Consider the following 20,356-nt stretch of genomic DNA (forward strand, 5'->3'; position numbering starts at 1 on the left):
CTTTAGAAGAAATACAACATACAATATGTTTATTCAAAAAGTCAAGAGAGATGCAAGTCAATTTGGTCCAAAAAAAAGTATACTTTATTCATAAGAAATATCACATTGACATGAACTAATACAATTGATCATCAACAGTTACAACTTTGAAATTCGTTTCAAGTTTTGTCACGTGCACACGTAAAGTGAAGTGCTGACTTGCTAGCTCTTTCCCAAAAATGTCGATTTTCTTTAAAACACACGAGAAATAAGAAAAACACGAGAAAATAAGCTATATACAGGGTCAGTACCAGGGACACTGGAGTGGTTAAGGTAGATATGTACACGTAGGCAGGGGTAAGGAGAAAGTGACTGGTAGCAGGATAAATAATAACACATCAACATAGCAGCAGTATAAAGGCACCCTCATACTAGGTTCGGTTTGCTTCTATCAGAACTCGGCTAGGCAAAGCGAACGTCTGTGCCTCGCGTATTCCCTTAAAAAGACATTTGTTTGTAAAACGAGAAGAAAAATGGCAATATTACGGTTTGTCCCTCTTGAGACGACGTAGCAATAACATAGCCATAACACTTCCTCAAAATATTTCTAATCGATCAAAGATAAATACAGGCTTTAGTGGTGGGTGTGCTGGTGTGTGCATGCATGGTGATGAGTGTGTATGTCTATGTGTGTCGGTGTCAGTGTGTGTGCAGGAGAGTCAGTACATGCATGTGTGAGTGTGTGGGTAGAGACCCGTGAGTGGCATATAGTGCAGATTGTCAGTGCAGATAGACCGTGGGTGAGGATGGCCAGCTATTTTCTAGCTGTTCAAAAGTCTCAGTGCCTGTTGTCACCATTATATTCAATGAACCTAATATATACACATACTTACATAACATTTAACGCAATTATATTTTTTTTCTGATAATTCCTACAAAATCTCATGTTGTTGTGAATGAATTCATTGATTTTATCTCCAAATAGGACTGCTTAAGTGAGCACACACACACACACACACACACAACAACTTCCATCTACTCCTCTCTTCACCATACGGAGCAGCACCTAGACCAAACCCTTAACCTACCCTTTACCCTAAACCGGGTTTGTATCCTAACCCCAATCCCGCCCCTTACCCTAAACCGGGTTCGTATCCAAATCCCAACCCTACCCTCCCCATACATCACTATTTGCCTTCTTTGAGCCCACCCCTGTCTTTATTCATGTTTTGTATAGTCTGATGTTTTGTTTTGACTCCTACTTTGTTCTTTTTCTTTTCATTTCTATAATTGTGAAGTGACTTTGGGTCCTTGAAAAGCACCAAGTCCCATTTATTACCATCTACCTGAGCTTTGAAATTCCCACAATGATTAGAACATTCATATTTCAGAATAATGTCCACAACCTTGCCATGTAATGCCAAATACTGTAGAGACATTTCTGTAGTGAGTGGAGAATGTCCTCCAGTTCCTTCTCATACTGCTTTATGGAGTCCATTATTTTAACACTCATTGTAATACTATTGCAATCACATTACTTTCTTTTTCATGTTTATAGCTATGGCCATCCAATGTGCTATCAAATGTACAGGTATTATTTAAAAAATGTAAACACCACCAATTGCGTGATATTCTAGGTACCTTAAGCAGAACATTATTCCCTCAGAACAGAAATTCTGTGACTGCCGGCACATCAACACAACGTGATCCTCCAAATGAGATTTTATAAGATCAAGGTACACATCCATTTAGTGTTGTGTGGGTGTGTGCGTGCGTGGTGATGAGTGTGCATGTGTGTGTGTTTATATGTGTGCTGGTGTCAGTGTGTGTGCAGGAGTGTCAGTGTAGGCGTATGTGACTGTGTGGGTAGAGACCCGTGAGTGGCAAGTAGTCAGTAGAGATAGACAGTGGGTCAGGCTGGGCAGCCATTGCCTAGTTTTTCAAAAGTCTCAGTGCCTGGAGTTATTGGCTGTTCAAAAGTATCAGTGCTTGGGGATAGAAGCTGTCTCGGAGCCTGTTGGTCCGAGACCCAATGCTCCGGTATCGCCTATATGATCCATGAATCAGTCCAAAACCCAAGTCCAAGAGGCAAACCTTTTGATTTAAAAAATAAATAAATAATAATAATAAAAATACATAAAACAGCTTTTGATTGATTGCGACCAAGGTGGGTTTAAGAAAATTGTTGGAAGGCATAGCATATTTGGGGTAACATAAACCTATAGCAATATGATTTTACTAGGATACTGCCTCACTTTTAATAATAGTTTTCACTCTATAAGCCAATATGTAATTTATAGGCCTATAGTGTATTGCATTGGAACCAATGGTGTGGGTAGAGTAGAACGTGTGGCTGGGCATATAGACCCAAATATAGATTCTACAGATACCAGTGAAGAGTCCCAATCCCACTTTTACTTCGGCACGTAGAATAGTTCTCTATAAACCAATATGTATTTCATATACAGTGTTGCATTGTTTTAAAACACAAATGAAATGCAAATATCACTTAATTATGAACACATGAGTTATTGTTAATTATTGTTTAGACAATTATTGCCCATATATCATGAATAAATACAGGTTACGGGCTCTTTTATACTATTACGTGGGAAACTTTTATTTATTTGGAATATTTTCGAAATTCCGTGACCCAGAAGTACTTTTTTATTGTTGCGGACACTTTCTTTTGGATTAGCAAATTGTAGCTACACCAACAATAGAAATACAACAATTCATAAATGTATTGAGCAACAAACATCTTCATACGGATTATAACTGCCAGTTCAATCAAACATAAAACGCAGACCGCAATTTGTGACTGGATTAAGGCGAAACAAGGACGAAGAGAGAGACAAATATAGCTACTAGCTAACGTTGCGTTAGCCTGTTAACGCAAAGGCTAAGCAGCAAGTTGACATGAATTCTCTCGTCGGCTATGGCGTGTCCTCTGATTCTGACAGCGATGGGGATATTGTAAACAACAAGAAGTAAGTTACAATTCAGGAATACAATTTAGAAAACCTTTGTTTGTTTGGGGAGAAATGCAGAAAATAAGGTCTGAGGTTAACACAGGTTTAGGAGATCTTATATGTTTTGTTCTATGAGATAATATCGGTTAGTTTGATTTAATTTAACCTTTATTTGATCAGGAAGTCATATTGAGACCAAGCTCTCTTTTACAGATGAGCCCTGAATTGCACAAATGACAGAAAATACACACATCAACATATAAACTTTAAAAAAACAAGCAGAAAGAAAAACACGGTCATAAAAAATAAACACATTCAGTTGTACTAAGGTCCTCAATCAGCTCTCTGAATTGTGCTAGAGGCACCAACACAACACATTTAAGAACATTTGGAATACTGTTCAACAAAACTATACTTTTATTTTACCAGGTAAGTTGACTGAGAACACGTTCTCATTTGCAGCAACGACCTGGGGAATAGTTACAGGGGGGGGGGGGGGGGGGGGTGAATGAGCCAATTGTAAATTGGGGATTATTAGGTGACCGTGATGGTTTGAGGGCCAGATTGGAAATTTAGCCAGGACACCGGGGTTAACACCCCTATGATAAGTGCCATGGGATCTTTAATGACCTCAGAGAGTCAGGACACCCGTTTAACGTTCCATCTGAAAGACGGCACCCTACACCAATCACTGCCCTGGGCCATTGGGATATTTTTTTAGACCAGAGGAAAGAGTGCCTCCTACTGGCCCTCCAACACCACTTCCAGCAGCATCTGGTCTCCCATCCAGGAACTGACCAGTACCAACCCTGCTTGGCTTCAGAAGCAAGCCAGCAGTGGTTTGCAGGGTGGTATGATGGTATGCAGCTGATTTACATAACTGATTTACATAACTCAGCGAACCAAGGAATTTCCAGTTAGCCATCCCTGAGACCCAGTGTGGTAACTCGTATGTCTAAAGTTGAGTAAAGAAATTGGGTACAGTGGGACTTATTGTTAAATAGCTTTATGAATGAAAACATAGCAATCTATCAACCTACGTGGCATAAAAGAGGGCCGACCAACTTTCTGGTAGAGAATGCAGTGATGAGTCCTGCAATTGTTGGCCATAATTAATGTGCTACGACAAACTGCATCTAATGGCTTTAGTGACGTGGCCGCTGTGTTCCTAGTATAGAGGATGCTGCCATAGTCTAGGGCTGATAGGAACGTGGACTGAATAATCCGTTTTCTACTCCTTAGCGAGAGGCAGCAACTTCTTCTATCGAAGAAGCTCATTTTTATTCTCAGCTTCTTAACTAACTTGGCAATGTGCTTTTTAAAAGATAGCTTTTCATCTATTCAGATGCACAGACATTTGTAAGCAGGGACACGATCAATATGGACACCATCCAAAAGTACACATGCTTAGATCATGCGCTCTAGAGAACAACGTATACTTAGTTTTACCTGCATTCGGTACTCATTTCAGATCAATAAAGTTTTTCTATAATACAATGATGGCAGACTGTAGTTCAAATAGAGCCTGCTCAACTGTGGGGGCATTAGAGTACACAACAGTATCATTGGCATATCAGGTTGCAATTTAAGGTAAACAGTAAAAAGTACAGGACCCAAAATTGACCGCTGCGGGACACCTTTTTTAACATCCAGGAAACCTGATTCAACACCATCAGTAGATACACATTGAGTTCTATCTGTCAAGTCATTTTTTTTAAATAGCTACAGTTACTGGTCTAGGCCAATTGAGGAAAGCCTCTGAATTAGCAGTGAGTGATCAACTGTATCGAAAGCCCTTGACAGGTCAATGAAGAGGTCATCTCAATGTTGCCTTTTACCCATACAGTTAACCGCTAAAATATTTGAATCCTTTATTCATTCTCAGCTAAGATCTTTCTTATCTTTGAAATGTATTCTAAATGGTTAAATGGTTCTACCGGTTAGAAGTTTTAGAACACCTACTCATATTTATTTATCTTGCTCTTTTGCACCCCAGTATCTCTACTTGCACATTTGTATGTATGTGTGTGTGTGTGTGTGTGTGTGTGTGTGTGTGTGTGTGTATATATTGTGTGTGTGTGTGTATATATATGTATATATATATATATATATATTTTATATATATATATATATTCTGCACATCTACCATTCCAGTGTTTAATTGCTATATTGTAATTATTTCGCCACCATGGGCTATTTATTGCCTTACCTCCCTTATCCTACCCCAGTTGCACATACTGTGTATAGACTTTTTCTACTGTATTATTGACTGTATGTTTGTTTATTCCATGTGTAACTCTGTGTTGTTGTATATGTCGAACTGCTTTGCCTTATCTTGGCCAGGTCGCAATTGCAAATGAGAACTTGTTTTCAACTAGCCTACCTGGTTAAATAAAGGTGAAATAAAGAAAAAAAATCTAGTTTATTTTATTTTATTTGAATTATTTTCTACATTGTAGAATAATAGTGAAGACATCAAAACTATGAAATAACACATATGGAACCATAAAATATTTTACATTTGAGATTCTTCAGAGTAGCCACCCTTTGCCTTGATGACAGCTTTGCACACTCCTGGCATTCTCTCAACCAGCTTCATGAGGTAGTCACCTGGAATGCATTTCAAATAACAGGTGTACCTTATAAAAGTTACTTTGTGGAATTCCTTTCCTTAATGCGTTTGAGCCAATCAGTTGTGTTGTGACAAGGTAGGGGGGTATACATAAGATAGCCCTATTTGGTAAAAGACCAAGTTCATATTATGACAGGGACAGCTCAAATAAGCTAAGAGAAACGACAGTCCATCATTACTTTAAGACATGAAGATCAGTCTATTCCTGGAAAATGTCAAGAACTTTAAAAGGTTCTTCAAGTGCAGTCGCAAAAACCATCAAGCTCTATGATGAATCTGGCTCTCATGAGGACTGCCACAGGAAAGGAAGACCCAGAGTTACCTCTGCTGCAGAGGATAAGTTCATTAGAGGTACCAGCCTCATAAATTGCAGCCCAAATAAATGCTTCACAGAGTTAAAGTAACAAACACATCTCAACATCAACTGTTCAGAGGAGACTGTGTGAATCAGGCCTTCATGGTCGAATTGCTGAAAAGAAACCACTACTAAAGGACACTAATAATAAGAAGAGACTTGCTTGGGCCAAGAAACACAAGCAATGGACATTAGACTGGTGAAAATGTGTCCTTTGGTTTGGAATCCAAGTATGAGATTTTTGGTTCCAACCGGCGTGTCTTTGTGAGACACTGTGTGGGTGAATGGATGATCTCAGCATGTGTATTCCCCACCGTGAAGCATGGAGGAGGAGGTGTTATGGTGTGGGGGTGCTTTGCTGGTGACACTGTGATTTATTTAGAATTCAAGGCACACTTAACCAGCATGGCTACCACAGCATTCTGCAGCAATACGCCATCCCATCTGGTTTGGGCTTAGTCGGACTATAATTTGTTTTTCAACAGGACAATGACCCGACACACCTCCAGGCTGTGTAAAGGCTATTTTACAGAGAAGGATGATGGAGTGCTGCATCAGATGACCTGGCCTCCACATTCCCCCCAATCTCAACCAAATTGAGATGGTTTGGGATAATTCGGACTGCAGAGTGAAGGACAAGAGGGCAACATGTGCTCAGCATTTGTGGGAACTCCTTCAAGACTGTAGGAAAAGCATTCCAGGTGAAGCTGGTTGAGAGAATGGCAAGAGTGTGCAAATCTGTCATCAAGGCAAAGGGTGGCTATTTGAAGAATCTCAAATATAGAATATATTGATTTGCTTAACACTTTTTGGTTACTACATGATTCCATATGTGTTATTTCATAGTTATTGATGTCTTCACTATTATTCTACAATGTCGAAAATAGTAAAAATAAAGAAAACCCTTGAATGAGTAGGTGTTCTAAAACCTGTGTACATCAGTCAGGTTTTAAACCATCCCTAGTTATAAATGATGCTAGGCAAGAAAGTTTATATCTTTGAAATGTATTCTAAATGTACATCAGTCGGGTTTTAAATCAGGTCAACCCTAGTTATAAATGATGCTAGGCAAGAAAGTTTAGAAATAGGCAGATACTTATTTAAGTCAAAAGGGTCACCTTCCAAACCTTGGGGATAGTGCCAGATATAATCATCAGGTATAGGTATATAATCGTCAGCCCTAGCGGATTTTTTTTTTTACATCAATCTTAAGCAAGGCACATCGCAGATAGTGAATTGTTGAAATGAAAGCAAATATTCACTAGAAGTTGACAGGTTAATCGTCGAGTCAGCTTGAGGCTGGCAGAGGGAAAAGCAGTCAATTGACTGACCAGGGTCAATTAAACAACTGTTTCTCTCAAATAAAAAGCCTGCTGAGATGATACAATTATAATTAAAAGCATCGCTTATCCCATTCTTCCCAGTTACGATGCCAGAGTCAGACAGAACTTGCTTAGGCAGGGAAGAAGAAGAATTGTTATGCTTCAGTGCATTTACTGTTTTTCCCAAATTTTGAAGGATCACCAGCCGAGTCAGAGATGGATGTTAAAAGGTAGCTTTGATTTAGCTTTCTTAATCACGATAGTACATCTGTCTCGGAATTCTGAAAGTTTGCCAGGCCACTGGAGAGCCACTTTTCCTTGCTTTAGCCCAGGCCCGATTTCTCATCTGAATGAGTTCAGATAGATCTAACCTTTGGTTTTCTTCGGAGCTATCTTTGACTCTAAATGGCTTTTAAAGGGGGTGTGTTTATTTCTCAGAGGAATGCATATAGAGGATACATTTTCTAGAGCCAATTCTGGGTCAGGAATACAGGAGACAATGGCGAAATCAGAGTAGAACATGCTATGTAAAACCCCTTTAGGGGAGAACTTATTTTTTAAAATGTTAATTAAACAATGATTAGTATTTTGCTGTTTCTGATCTCAAATGCATACTCCACTAGTCAAATATTAGTTAACGTTACCTTTATGAATTATGACGCCTTTGTGCTTTATGCTTGTTTTGATTTACATAAATGGACAAAAAGTGACGTTAGCTGATAAAGATTATGTCAAAACGTACAAGATCTCCCTAAGCCTGTGTTTACCACAGACCTTATTTTCGGTAGTTAACCAGAAACCCTCCAAAAACTCCATTCATTTTCCCATGGGCTTTGTCCAATGAACCATGAGTTGGTGCCTACAAAAAGATGCCATTACTATTGTTCTCTATGGGGAGGAGTGTTGTGATTGGTCTTGCTACCCAAACCAGATACGATTTCCTCTTACAGTCAAATTAAATATTTCCAGATTGAGAAGTCCTTGAAATATTATTTGGGATAACACTACAGCTAGTATACCAGTCCATTTATACATGTTTTGTCTTTGAAGGACTGAGAGCAAGGTGGATGGAGAGACCCAGAAGAAGGGCCGCAATTTCCTCCTAGAGTCCGGGTCAGCCTCCAGTGAGTCGGACTGTGACTCCAACCCAGAGGAAGAGGTGAACCCCGTATCTCAACTACAACCAAAACGCCCTCCTCCTTCCTGTATGGGACCCCCCTCAGAGTCCCGTACCCCTCTCCTCCCCGCACCCCCTAGCTCCCTCTCCTACAAACTCCCCCCTCCCCCCCTCGGGGCCTCGTCCAAGAGTGGCGTATTCGCCAACCCCTTCAAGGCTCAAGCCGACCAGAAGCTCAACGTCTTGCAGAAGCATGTCCCTCTCACAGTGCAGGCCCGGCCCTCCCAGATAGGGGGCAAGAGGATGTGTGTGGCGTACAGGAAGGACGGACGCTGCAGGTTCGGGATCAAATGCAAGTTTGCCCACGACAGCGATCTCCAGAGCTCCATCATTCCCAATGACTATGACCCCCCTGAGGATGACGCTCCCGGATCGCACCAAGCTGACCCCAACGCAGGAGGCTCTTCATACATGGGTCGCCAGAACTTTCACCACAACCAGGGAGGAGACCCTGAAGAGGATGAGGGTCAGCAGTCTAGGAAGAGGAGAGTAGGGCTGAGTAACACCCTAGTGCCTCCTAAAAGGGCGTTGAAGAATTATGCAATGCAGAGGAAGAGAGAACAGGTCAATTTGAACTGAGCAACTTGCACAGGAATACTGTCAGCAGCAATACACTTTGTGTGTGTCTGTGTGTGTGTGTGTGTACGCGTGTGTGTGTGTGTGTGTGTATACGCTCACATTGTTTTAGTGTGTGACAAGAGAAAATGGGAACATGTTCCAATTTTGTACCCCCCCCCCCCCATGGATGTAAAAGGAATGGACTGGTGTAAAAAATGGTTTAAACTTCTCCCTACCCATGCTTACGAGTGAGCAAGTGCAAACGAATCAGACGACAGCCAGAGAGTATTCTATACACCGCTTGTCAGTATGCAAGATAGGATAACTATACCACACTTCCAAACCTCTGTGCAGTCCAGTACATGTACTTCAGATTGGTAGTTTGTACATGGAGTTTTTGTAGTTTCATTGAAAACGTCTTTATTTTGGAAGAACCTGTCCATTGGAAATATCAGCTACATTTTATCATTGTTAAATAAATGCTTTAAATGTTTGTTATTTGTGTTTGTGACCACTTAATGATACATGGACATAGGAACTGGAGATACCAATAAAGTTATGGATCAAGTTTAGGAAAATATAATCATTCATTTAAACGGTTTTGCTTGATTAGAGAAAGATTGAAAGGAGAGGCAGCACAGGGTTACTTTTTTTTGATCAGTTGCAACACACTCCGGCATCAGTCACAATGTAAGCACACACACTCAGCTCCTGCTTTTTGGGATGGATCTATTTTTAGCCCCACACACCGGCGATTGATGCTTCTCCAGCCAAAAACTGCAATGAAAGCCAAGATCGAACGGAACAGACAGCGGGCTCTGATGCTGAGGCAAGCCCGACTGGCTAGCGGACTATTGGCAGGAGAGGGGGGGTGGCACCTCGGCTAGTCACAAAAAACAGACTCTTGAGGAGGGTTCTTCATTGATGAAGAAGAGGAGGGACAGGAGGAGCAAAGGGGGAATATGGTGGTGCGTCAACCAGGTATGTACATTTATAACTAATCATATGTTGCGTTATGTCTATCAGAGGTCATCTATCTAGCGGCTATGCTCTCATCTGTCAAAGATGGTTCATGTGTGCCCCCAAATGGATTCATGCCATAGCAAATGCCAGTGGCTAAGTAGAGTCAGTTTCTTTCTATAGCCCAGCTACCTGAAACAATGGCCATAACAACAACAACATAAACAAATATCAAGATTGTCACAAGAAACAACAGTAACAACAATAATCAAGGGCGCGTTTAACTTACTAGGGCACCCTGGCTGACTGACTCCTAGCACTCTGCATTGGTCGTAAGTTGCTCTTGATAAGAGCGTCTGCTAAATGACAAAAATATCACATGTAAATGTACTAGTAGTGTAGACAGTGTTGAGTTAGCCTGGGCCCCAAGGAGTCCAGAGAAAACAGGGAGGTGCAGAAGCGCTTCAACACACAAAGGTCAAAGGTCAGTAACACTTTTTAATATAGATCAAACCTACCAGCTCCAGTGGATTGTGGAAAGCGGGTGATGCAATTTTGTTTCATTATTGATTGAAAAGATAAACCTGCACACTGAGCTTGCCACTTATGTTTATTCAATGTTTTAGATTGTTATTTGCTCTGTTGTGAACCTGAGCTGTCGTGCAGTGAGGAGCAGCGTGTGGACAAAGGGCACCAGTGCTCACCAGCATGACTACGGCCCTGAGGAACTAGTGGTTGAAGAGGAGGATCTCTACAGGAAGGTAGAGGACACCAACTGACCTATGAGCAGATGAAGCTTAGTGTCCTTTAACCCTTATCCCGGGGGCCCACAGGGTGAGTTTTTTTTTTTTTTTTTACCACTGGTTGACACCGGACACAGAAACTGAGATTCAAATAACTTACCATGTACTTGACACAATTCCTTGTAGCTGAAACAAGATCTTCCTGAAATCTTGTACATGCCATACACAATGTGGCCACAAGAGGGCAGGCATGCGTGAACATTCCTCTACATGTTGTGCTGCTCAGAAACTGGGGATAGCTATCGTACTATTAAATATCAACTTGATAATTTCCCTTTTATATTGACAATTTGTAAGATAATGTAGAAGGATCTATGTCTGAAATAAATATTTTTCCATCATTTGATGTTTTTGCAATAAAATGTATATTTAGTTGGATTACTGTGGACGGATTAAGCCAGGATAAAATATGGAGTGGACTGTGGAAGATCCGAAAGCGGTTGACATTGATGTCAATTCCAATTGAGCCTGACATATGCAGCATTTACTTTGAATGTGATTTCCATGACCTCTGTAAACATTGCCCACAAATTGTCCGTCTCTGAGCGAGTTCCTCTGCCCAGGCTTTGCCGATGCATGCCCGATCTATAGGCCTGATTCAATCAGATCAAGTGATCGCGAACACCCGCTTAGCTGGTGTTTTGGCGGCGTTGGAGGAATAACTGCGTTAGAGCTGTCAAATCAGTAAGCACACACCCATCCCACTCGCATTAGATGTTCAGAATGAGAAAGTGTAGGCTATATAGAAATAATGAAACTCAGAAATCCTCCTTTCGTTGAATGATTTCCAATCAACCTAAATCAAGGTTTAGGCTAGATAAGGCTACCATCTCACATTCCAGTGTTTTCTAACTTGTAAACAAGGCTGCATGGGGATTTCTTTCGATGTGATTCCGTGCAGCCAATGGCAACTCTAGGTATAACGGCGTAAGCCGCTTGTACATTGAACAGCTCTAACGTAGTTCCACCTCCAAAACCACCACTATAAGGGCGATGGCTAGGGCAGATCGGATAGAATCTAGGCCCTACTGTTAGAACCGAAAGTAGACAGTTTTGTTTCTTTGTTTGCCATGGAAAATTGAGGACCGTAAGTGTTGTGATACTAGTATCATGAGGATGGTGGGAGGAGGGGCTCATTGTAATGGCTGGAATGGAAACTATGGAACGGAGACAAACACACTAAACATGGGAACGTGTTTGACTCGGTTCCATCGATTCCACTCCAGCCATTGCAATGAGCCAGTCCTATAGCTCCTCCCACCAGCCTCTTCTGATAAATGCTAAACACACAAACACAGAAGGCCAGTTGATGGGTATAGATGGCTACATCACTTTATGTACAAAGGCAACAACTCACACACACACACACAACTGCCCTGATGTGGGTAGATCTAAAAAGCTACCAAAAGTGACTATAAATACATATTTCTGTGATCCTATATATTTCAAATGGTGCCACAATACATTAGGAGGGACATCGCTAGACCTCTCATTTTTTTACTGTCTTTCCCAGTTTCCCCTAACCTCGAAATCCAGACTGAATCACCTTATGTTGTTTCACTTTCCTAATTAGTGATCGTAAAGTGAAACAGCTGAATTCAGTTTGAATTTCCAGGCTAGCCCCCCCCACCGACTACTCTAGATAAGTACATGTTGCATGTGCACTTCTGTGGCATCGGTCAAAACATCCCCCTCCACCACTCCGTCCCCCTCTCCGCCCCCTTCCCAAACGACCTCGCCCTCCCCTACAGTCTCACACTGTTGAAGGGTGTTAGCGGAAGGAGAGGAGGCAGAGAGAACAGAATCGTCCAGAGCGTAGCTTTCGCTACAACCCACAGTGGTTGGGTCCTGAAGCTGGATGTCCTGAGTTTGGGGTGGAGGTTGAAGTTGGACCTGGGCCAAGAGAGGGAGGTTGGCAGTAGAAATATGGGAGCTACTCTGGAGGGTTTGGAGTTGCTGGGGGGTGGCTAACAAGGGGATCTGCTGCAGATGTGTCTGCGACCCGTCAACGGTCTGGAAGGTCATGTGGAGAATCTGCGGCTGCTGATTCTGCTGCTGATAAGACTGCAGGGTCATTTGCTGGAGCTGCTGGGGCTGATGCTGCTGGGTCACTACCGAGCCGGAATGAAGGGCCAGTTGCTGCATCTGGGCCTGCTGCTGCTGCGACTGCTGCTGAGGTGGGGAAGTGGCCGCCACCTGCTGAACAAAATGAAGAGGCATCTGGAGCTGGAGGGTGTGGTGGGTCTGCTGCTGCTGGGTGTCGGAGGGCGACGGGGGGTCGATGGGGGACAGGGCGATGGTCAGGGGCATCTGCATGGCGTGGAGGCCCTGGTCCTGACTCACTACTACCACCTGGTGGCTCACCTGACCCATCTGAGCTACCTGTTGCCCCATGTGGGTCATTTGTTCACCCACTTGGGTCACCTGCTGGGCGGGCTCCAGTCGTACCAGCTCCCCTTGGTTCCCGACACAACCCACTCCCGAGGCCTCTAGCAGGGAGGCAGGGGTAGTGATGAGGGCCCCTGCGTTGGCCGCCAGGGCCTCTGCGATGAGCACCTCCGGGTGGCTCTTTGCCTTGTGGGCCACCACGCTGTCCTTCTTCTCAAACTTCTTGTTACAGATGGAGCAGGAGAACTGGTAGGTGGCATCAGCGTCGTGCTTCTTCATGTGCCAGTTGAGGGAGGCCTTCTGGCGGCAGGTGAAGCCACAGATCTCACATCTACAGGAAGTGAGAGGGAGTGATGTAGAATGTAAAAGAGAAAGGGGGGGGGGGGGGGTGCAGGTACAGACAGGTGCAACATTTAAATAAATGGATGGAATGAATTAACAACCAGGCAAACAAATAAACGAGGTTGGAGATGGAAACTCACTGCAGTGGTTTCTCTCCGGTGTGGATCATGCGGTGCACAGCCAGGTTGTGGGAGCTCTTGAAGGCGCGGGCGCAGAACTCGCAGATGTAGTCCCTCTGGTCTGAGGGGGGGAGCAGAGAGAGTTAGCAGTAGCTCATCACAGAAAACAATGACAGGTCAAGCACTGCTTCTGTGATTGCATTTATACTGTACTTGTGTGTGCATGTAAATGTTAAGTGAGGATAGTTAGCATTCAGTGTGTCTGTATGTGGATCTCTACGTGTGTGTGTGTGTTTACCGGTGTGGTGCTTGGCATGGCGAAGTAGCTGTTTCTGCAGCCTGAAGAGTCTTCCGCAGGATGGGTGAGGACATACAAACTTCTTCTTCAAAAGGTGCTGGTACTTAATATGGTGCTGGGAATTACAGGAAAAAGAGAGTCAGCGAGAGAGATGAAGGATGGGGGAAAAAAAAGCTTAATACTATTCACCTACGTTGGGGTCAATTCCATTTCAACAGCTAATTCAGGAAGTGAAATTGAAATTCAATTGCATGCATTGAAAAAAATGCTGAATTGAAATCGACCCCAACCCTGTTCGTGCACAACTCAATCTCAGAATAGCTTGTGAGCTTCGTCGTCGCTATGGCGACCACTACAGTTGCTATGGCAGACCTGCAGGTAGCGAGGGTGAGCCAGGACTGTGCCACACCCCTCCATCTCACAGCGCACGTACTGCACCGGTGGCTTCTTCCTGTGGGGGTGTGACATGACAACTGTCAATCATCATGTATGTCAGAGGTGAGGGTTCAGCTTTTATACATATGATTTCACTAATGTTTTGTTAGTTGACTGTAAAGAAAATAAAGAGTATTGTTGCAGTTAAACAGTAATGTCAAGTTTACCTTCTTTTCGGGAGCCGGGGACTTTTATCATCTTTCCTTCGCCTGCCTCTCCTGAGGGAAATAGAGAGAATAAAAGAAGTTGGAGAACTCTATTCAAGCAAGGAGTGAAATCAAGAGACCAAACCAATGCCAGATCCAATTCCCAAAGTGACAGAAGTCTACCCTTGCACACCCTTCCTTTGAAGTCTGAAATTGCACACTCTCCGTTACGGATTTAACAATGGTGGAAACGCCAGCCACTTCCAATGCTTTTAAATACATGATGGGGAGAGTGCAGGTGCACACTTTGGGAGAAGGTTGGAGAATCGGAGAGGGGGACATACTTTCTGGGCAAATCCCCCTCTCCGAACTCGTTCTCCAGCTTCACGTCTGTGCCCTCTATCTTGATTCCTGGCTCCCTCTCTTTTTTCTCTTTCTGTCTCGGAGGGGGTTTGCGCCGTGGTTTGGGGGCATCCCTAAGAGACGGAGGATCCATTTGGAAGGTCAACAGAGAGGTCACATGGGTAAAACGCACACAAAACACACGCAAACATTTATATCCATACCGATTCACACAAAGGGAATAATACGTTGGAGCTGACATGCACACACACACTTGCACACAATCCCAAAGGGAAAGCATTACGACACACATACACACCTAGTAGTCTCAGCCTCCGGGTTGTAGCTCTGGTCGTTGAGGTCATCTCTGAAGGGAATGTCATCATCACTGCTGATTTCCCCACTGTAACACAAGCACAGTGCTCAAACGCATAGCCGTACACACAGATCCTACCACACCTCCACTTGCTAAACATGTACAGTTGAAGTCGGAAGTTTACATAAACTAGTTTTAATGACTCCAACATAAGTGTTTCAATCACTCCACAAATTTCTTGTTAACAAACTATAGGTTTTGGCAAGTCGGTTTGGACATCTTTGTGCATGACACAAGTAACTTTTCCAACAATTGTTTCCAGACAGATTATTTAAACTTATAATTCACTGTATCACAGTTTCAGTGGGTCAGAAGTTTACGTACACTAAATTGACTGTGCCTTTAAACAGTTTGGAAAATCCCAGAAAATGATGTCATGGCTTTAGAAGCTTCTGATAGGCTAATTTACATAATTTGAGTCAATTGGGGGTGTACCTGTGGATGTATTTCAAGGTCTACCTTCAAACTCAGTGCCTCTTTGCCTTGACATCATGGGAAAATCTAAAGAAATCAGCCAAGACATCAGAAGAAAAATGGTAGACCTCCACAAGTCTGGTTCATACTTGGGAGCAATTTCCAAATGACCGAAGGTATCACATTCATCTGTACAAACACAAGTACGCAAGTATAAACTCCATGAGACCATGAAACTGCCAATCCGCTCAGGAAGAAGACACGAAAACAGGTTCAAAAGTATCTATATCCACAGTAAAACGAGTCCTAAATCGAACCTAACCCGAAAGGCTGCTCAACAAGGAAGAAGCCACTGTTCAAAAACTGCCATAAAAAAGCCAGACTACGGTTTGCAACTGCACATGGGGACAAAGATTGTACTTTTTGAAGAAATGTCCTGTGCTCTGATGAAACAACGATAGAACTGTTTGGCCATAATGACCATCGTTATGTTTGGAGGACAAAGGGGGGGGGGGGGGGCGGGGCGCCTGCAAGCCGAAGAACACCATCCCAACCATGAAGCACGTGGGTGGCAGCATCATGTTGTGGGGGTGCTTTGCTGCAGGAGGGACTGGTGCACTTCACAAAATAGATGGCATCATGAAGATGGAAAATTATGTGGCTATATTGAAGCAACATCTCAAGACATCAGTCAGGAAGTTAAAGCTTGGTCGCAAATGGGCCTTCCAAATGGACAATGACCCCAAGCATACTTCCAAAGTTGTGGCAAAATGGCTTAAGGACAAAAAAGTCAAGGTATTCGAGTGGCCATCACAAAGCCCTGACCTCAATCCTATAGAACATTTGTGGGCAGAACTGAAAAAGCATGTGCCTACAAACCTGACTCAGTTACACCAGCTCTGTCAGGAGGAATGGGCCAAAATTCACCCAACTCATTGTGGGAAGCTTGTGGAAGGCTACCCAAAACGTTTGACCCAAGTTAAACAATTTAAAGGCAATGCTACCAAATACTAATTGAGTGCATGTAAACTTCCGACTCACTGGGAATGTGATGAAAGAAATAAAAGCTTAAATAATTCTCGCAACTATTTTTCTGACATTCCACATTCTTAAAATAAAGTGGTGATCCTAACTGATCTAAGACAGGGAATTCTTTACTTGGATTAATTGTCAGGAATTGTGAAAAACTGAGTTTAAATGTATTTGGCAAAGGTGTATGTAAAACTTCCAACTTCAACTGTATGTGGACCATTGATTATTGCCTATACTGATCCACACACACTGCTGTCTTGCCAACATTACCTCTGAGACTGTGGCTGGAAGCTGAAGTCTTTAGGGTCATCTTGGAAAGGAGACTCTTCTTCTCCTCCCAAGAGAACGTCTTCCTCATTCTCCTCTTTTTTCTCACTGAGGCGAGAGGAGTCCGTGTTACTACGGCAGCACAGAGACAGACCCAAGCCTATTTCGAGCACACACACACACACACACACACACACACACACACACCCTTCCAGCCATGAGATGAGTAAGAATGCTGTTCGTTTATTCACCTCAACTAACCACTCTGTACTGGTACCACCCTGTAACTAGTCTCGCTATTGTTATTTTACTGCTGCTCTTTAATTTAATTTCTTATCCGTATTTTTTTTAACAGCATTGTTGGTTAGCGGCTCGTAAGTAAGCACTTCACTGTAAGGTCCATCTATACCTGCTGTATTTGGCGCATGTGACTAATACAATTGGATTTGGAATGCATGTGTATACTCACATCCTAACTGTCTTCTTTGCAACTACCTTTGCTTCCACCTCCACTGGAAAAAAAACAACAACATTATCACACAATGCCAATACAACAAGCACAATTTGATTGGGCTTTTTCAGGATGACACATTCCCCTCTGTCTCGGGAATGGCCCAACCCCCACAGAGTTGAATCCCAGGTGTCCATGCAACCCAAGACGTTCTTAGCCCACTCAGTTAAATCCCAAACACAATTTAGCTGGTTGGTGTGCCTACCGGTTGGGTTGACAGTGCCAGGCTCACTCTTGCACACAGGCTTGGCGGACCCCCTGGTACCCCGGGCAGAAGGGGCCTTGGCACGCGTCTGAGCATTCTGTGAGTGGGGGTGGACTGGAAAGGGCAAAGTGAGTGCCATCATACACACCTTTGAATTGGAATATTAGTTCAAGGTGTGTCTTACTAGTCTTGTTACTGTAGCCACATATCTCTGTCTAGTTTATCAGGCAATGTATGAGGGTGGTCACCTACCTTGAACATCGGTGGGTTTCCTTGGGTGCCCTGAGCTGCGGAGAAAGAGTTATCAAAATAGTGATAACTTCACGGCTGACTTTCTGTTAATCTAGCTATGTACAATATGACATAATCATGAGTTGCTGTCATTCAAGACTGCTTACATACAAATTGCAACTTGACAAAACCGCTCACACCGGGAATGAGAGGACAGGTAAAGAACATTAGACATTAAAACCAGGTATTACCCCTCCCCCTTCCTCCTCCCTTTTTAAAGGAACTGTGCTGGAATACGTACATGTCAGGGTATACAATTAGCAGCTGTGCATACAACCGGTTTTATGACCGTAAAATGTTGACAAGCAAATTTGGCTGGCTAACAATTTAACACAGGCATGTAAAGATGTTACGTTTATTGCAGAGGACACGGCTATATTGCAATTTATGGTGTACTAAAGGCGTATACGAACGTACTCATGAGCTTGACTACTGTCATCCCCGACCTCTCCGGTACTCTCTGTTGAAGCTGCGGAGGAGGCATTTTTCCTGGATCGTGGACAGGCAGCTTTCCTCCGGCGGTTTACGGCTTTGTCAGGGTTCGATTCTTCTGCATGGTCACTCTTCTCGCTCTGCAACCAAGCTGGTAGTGTTCGTGTAGACCGGTCCCGTAACACTCGTCCAGAACTCGGAGTGCCTGGTGTTGCTCCATTCGTACACGGCGAAGGAGAAACCCCCTTCTTCCGGCCAACTCCTCGGCCTCTCGAAGTCCTGCGCGGGGTGACCGCTGCACTCGAGGCCGGGGATTGTACCGTGGCCTTGTCATCCTCGGGCTCATCCCTTTTATTGTTTTCACCTATTTGGGTGATTTGCGGCTCCATCACCGCGTGTTCCCGGTTCTTACCCTTTTTTCCCGGAACGTATTTATTACTTTCTCTGATACTGTACTGACAGTAAACAAATGATTACATTTGATATCACATCGATCAAAACGCTTGGATTGCTAGCTAAAGGCCGTAATCCGACTGTGACATAATTCACAGAATTCGGGCCTAGTCCGCAAATTATAAGCGTTATTGATCAATAATAAAAAAACTTTCCTTAATTCCTACTATAATAATAAACCAATATCCATTTTTAAAGAACCAGACACTATTTTTGCATTCTTAAAGCTATAGTAAACCTAACTATTTGCACGGGCCATGTCGCGTTACCACTTTGTTGCGTCTCCTTTAAGCCAAAATAAAACCAAGGTTAAATGCATAAGCAACATACTATTCAGCAGATGCACACGTTCGCAGCAGCATCACCCAAACATATAAGTACAGACCACATAGCACGTGTTGGTCCCATCCCAGTTGTTTACAGATCAGTGAAATTGAACGCGCAGGAGCTGTGCAAAGAATCTGCGCGCACAGGCAGCCCTTCTGGTCATGGGAAATGTAGGCCGAGTGCAAAGATCACACATGCTATTTTATCTGATTTTATTTTGAATGTAAAGTCTAACAAAGTACAGTGAATGTAAGAGTAAATTGTGTTATCCAGTCCTTTCTTTGTAAATTATACAATGTTTTGTTATTTTATGTTTGGAAGTTATTTTGCCACTAGATGGCAGTGTAGCCTTAAATGGGATGACTGTTCTAAAATGACTGGGTAGCAGACGGGGCGCTGTTCGGAAGCCACTACCAACAATCTCTCACAGTCTCACGTCAGAATAAGACATTCATCCATGTTTCTCAAACATCACATTTCAAAGTGTTTAAGGTTAGGTTGAGGCATTAACGCCGAAATCTTAAGGTTAGTAATTTCCCCCCGAATTCAAAATCTCAAACAACTTTCTATTGCTGGTTTCAGACTTGTAACCTTTGGAATCAGAGGCCGATGCTTATTGTTGCCCCCAGTGTCTAGTTTCCAGGTTCCATGTAAAAAAATAAACAAAAATAGCTTCTTACCAAAGAGCAATTTCTCAAGAAAGAATTTTGCTAGGACTATCTGGAAGTGGTTTGAGTCGGGAGGGGAAAACTAAAAACTAGCTATTATTGGCAGAGGGGTATGGAACTCTCTTTCTTATTGGTCTATTAACTAATTTACCACCTGGTGATGTCACCAGGCAGGCCAAAACTCCATCTGACCAAAACAGGCTGTAATTTCTGGCAGTCTTGTCAAACAGCTTTTCCACTAGAGGGCATTATCATCATTTTCACAATTTCGCAGTATTATTCCAACCTCATAGTGTGTAAATACAAAACACAGGCGTTTTTGACTGCAATGGGTCTTTAACGTGGATTTTCACATAAAATATATTCATTTAATTATATATTGAACAATAACAAAACATTTTTAAAAATCAATATATTGAGAAGAGTACATAAACTTAACATACACGTCAAAAAGAAAATGCACTTTTGTCAAAAGGTTTTATGGTATGTACTGCTTTTTTGTTTTGACATTTTCTCATCATTTCAAAATAATGTTTCAGTTGTACCTTAAAC

The 20,356-nt window shown here is 42.8% G+C and overlaps 2 protein-coding genes across 2 annotated transcripts; one reads left to right on the plus strand and one right to left on the minus strand.

The window, feature by feature from the left end:
• The first annotated feature begins 2,603 nt into the window (after positions 1–2,603).
• Positions 2,604–9,567, plus strand: si:ch211-113e8.11. Its single transcript, XM_021619209.2, has 2 exons — positions 2,604–2,969; positions 8,311–9,567. The coding sequence occupies exons 1-2, from the start codon at positions 2,899–2,901 to the stop codon at positions 9,014–9,016; spliced, it is 777 nt and encodes a 258-aa protein (XP_021474884.2). The 5' UTR covers positions 2,604–2,898; the 3' UTR covers positions 9,017–9,567.
• Positions 9,568–12,064: 2,497 nt separating this feature from the next.
• On the minus strand, positions 12,065–19,239 carry LOC110534370 (E3 ubiquitin-protein ligase ZFP91). The gene is made up of 12 exons (XM_036933474.1): positions 18,342–19,239; positions 17,886–17,920; positions 17,634–17,747; positions 17,387–17,429; positions 16,921–17,025; positions 15,148–15,231; positions 14,831–14,962; positions 14,508–14,558; positions 14,278–14,356; positions 13,906–14,020; positions 13,629–13,728; positions 12,065–13,477 (listed from the first exon to the last, which is right to left on the minus strand). Exons 1-12 carry the CDS (start codon positions 18,743–18,745, stop codon positions 12,397–12,399), a joined length of 2,343 nt encoding a protein of 780 aa, XP_036789369.1. The 5' UTR covers positions 18,746–19,239; the 3' UTR covers positions 12,065–12,396.
• Between the last annotated feature and the right edge of the window lie 1,117 nt (positions 19,240–20,356).

Source organism: Oncorhynchus mykiss, chromosome 10, assembly GCF_013265735.2.
Source record: "Oncorhynchus mykiss isolate Arlee chromosome 10, USDA_OmykA_1.1, whole genome shotgun sequence".
Classification (NCBI taxonomy): domain Eukaryota; kingdom Metazoa; phylum Chordata; class Actinopteri; order Salmoniformes; family Salmonidae; genus Oncorhynchus; species Oncorhynchus mykiss.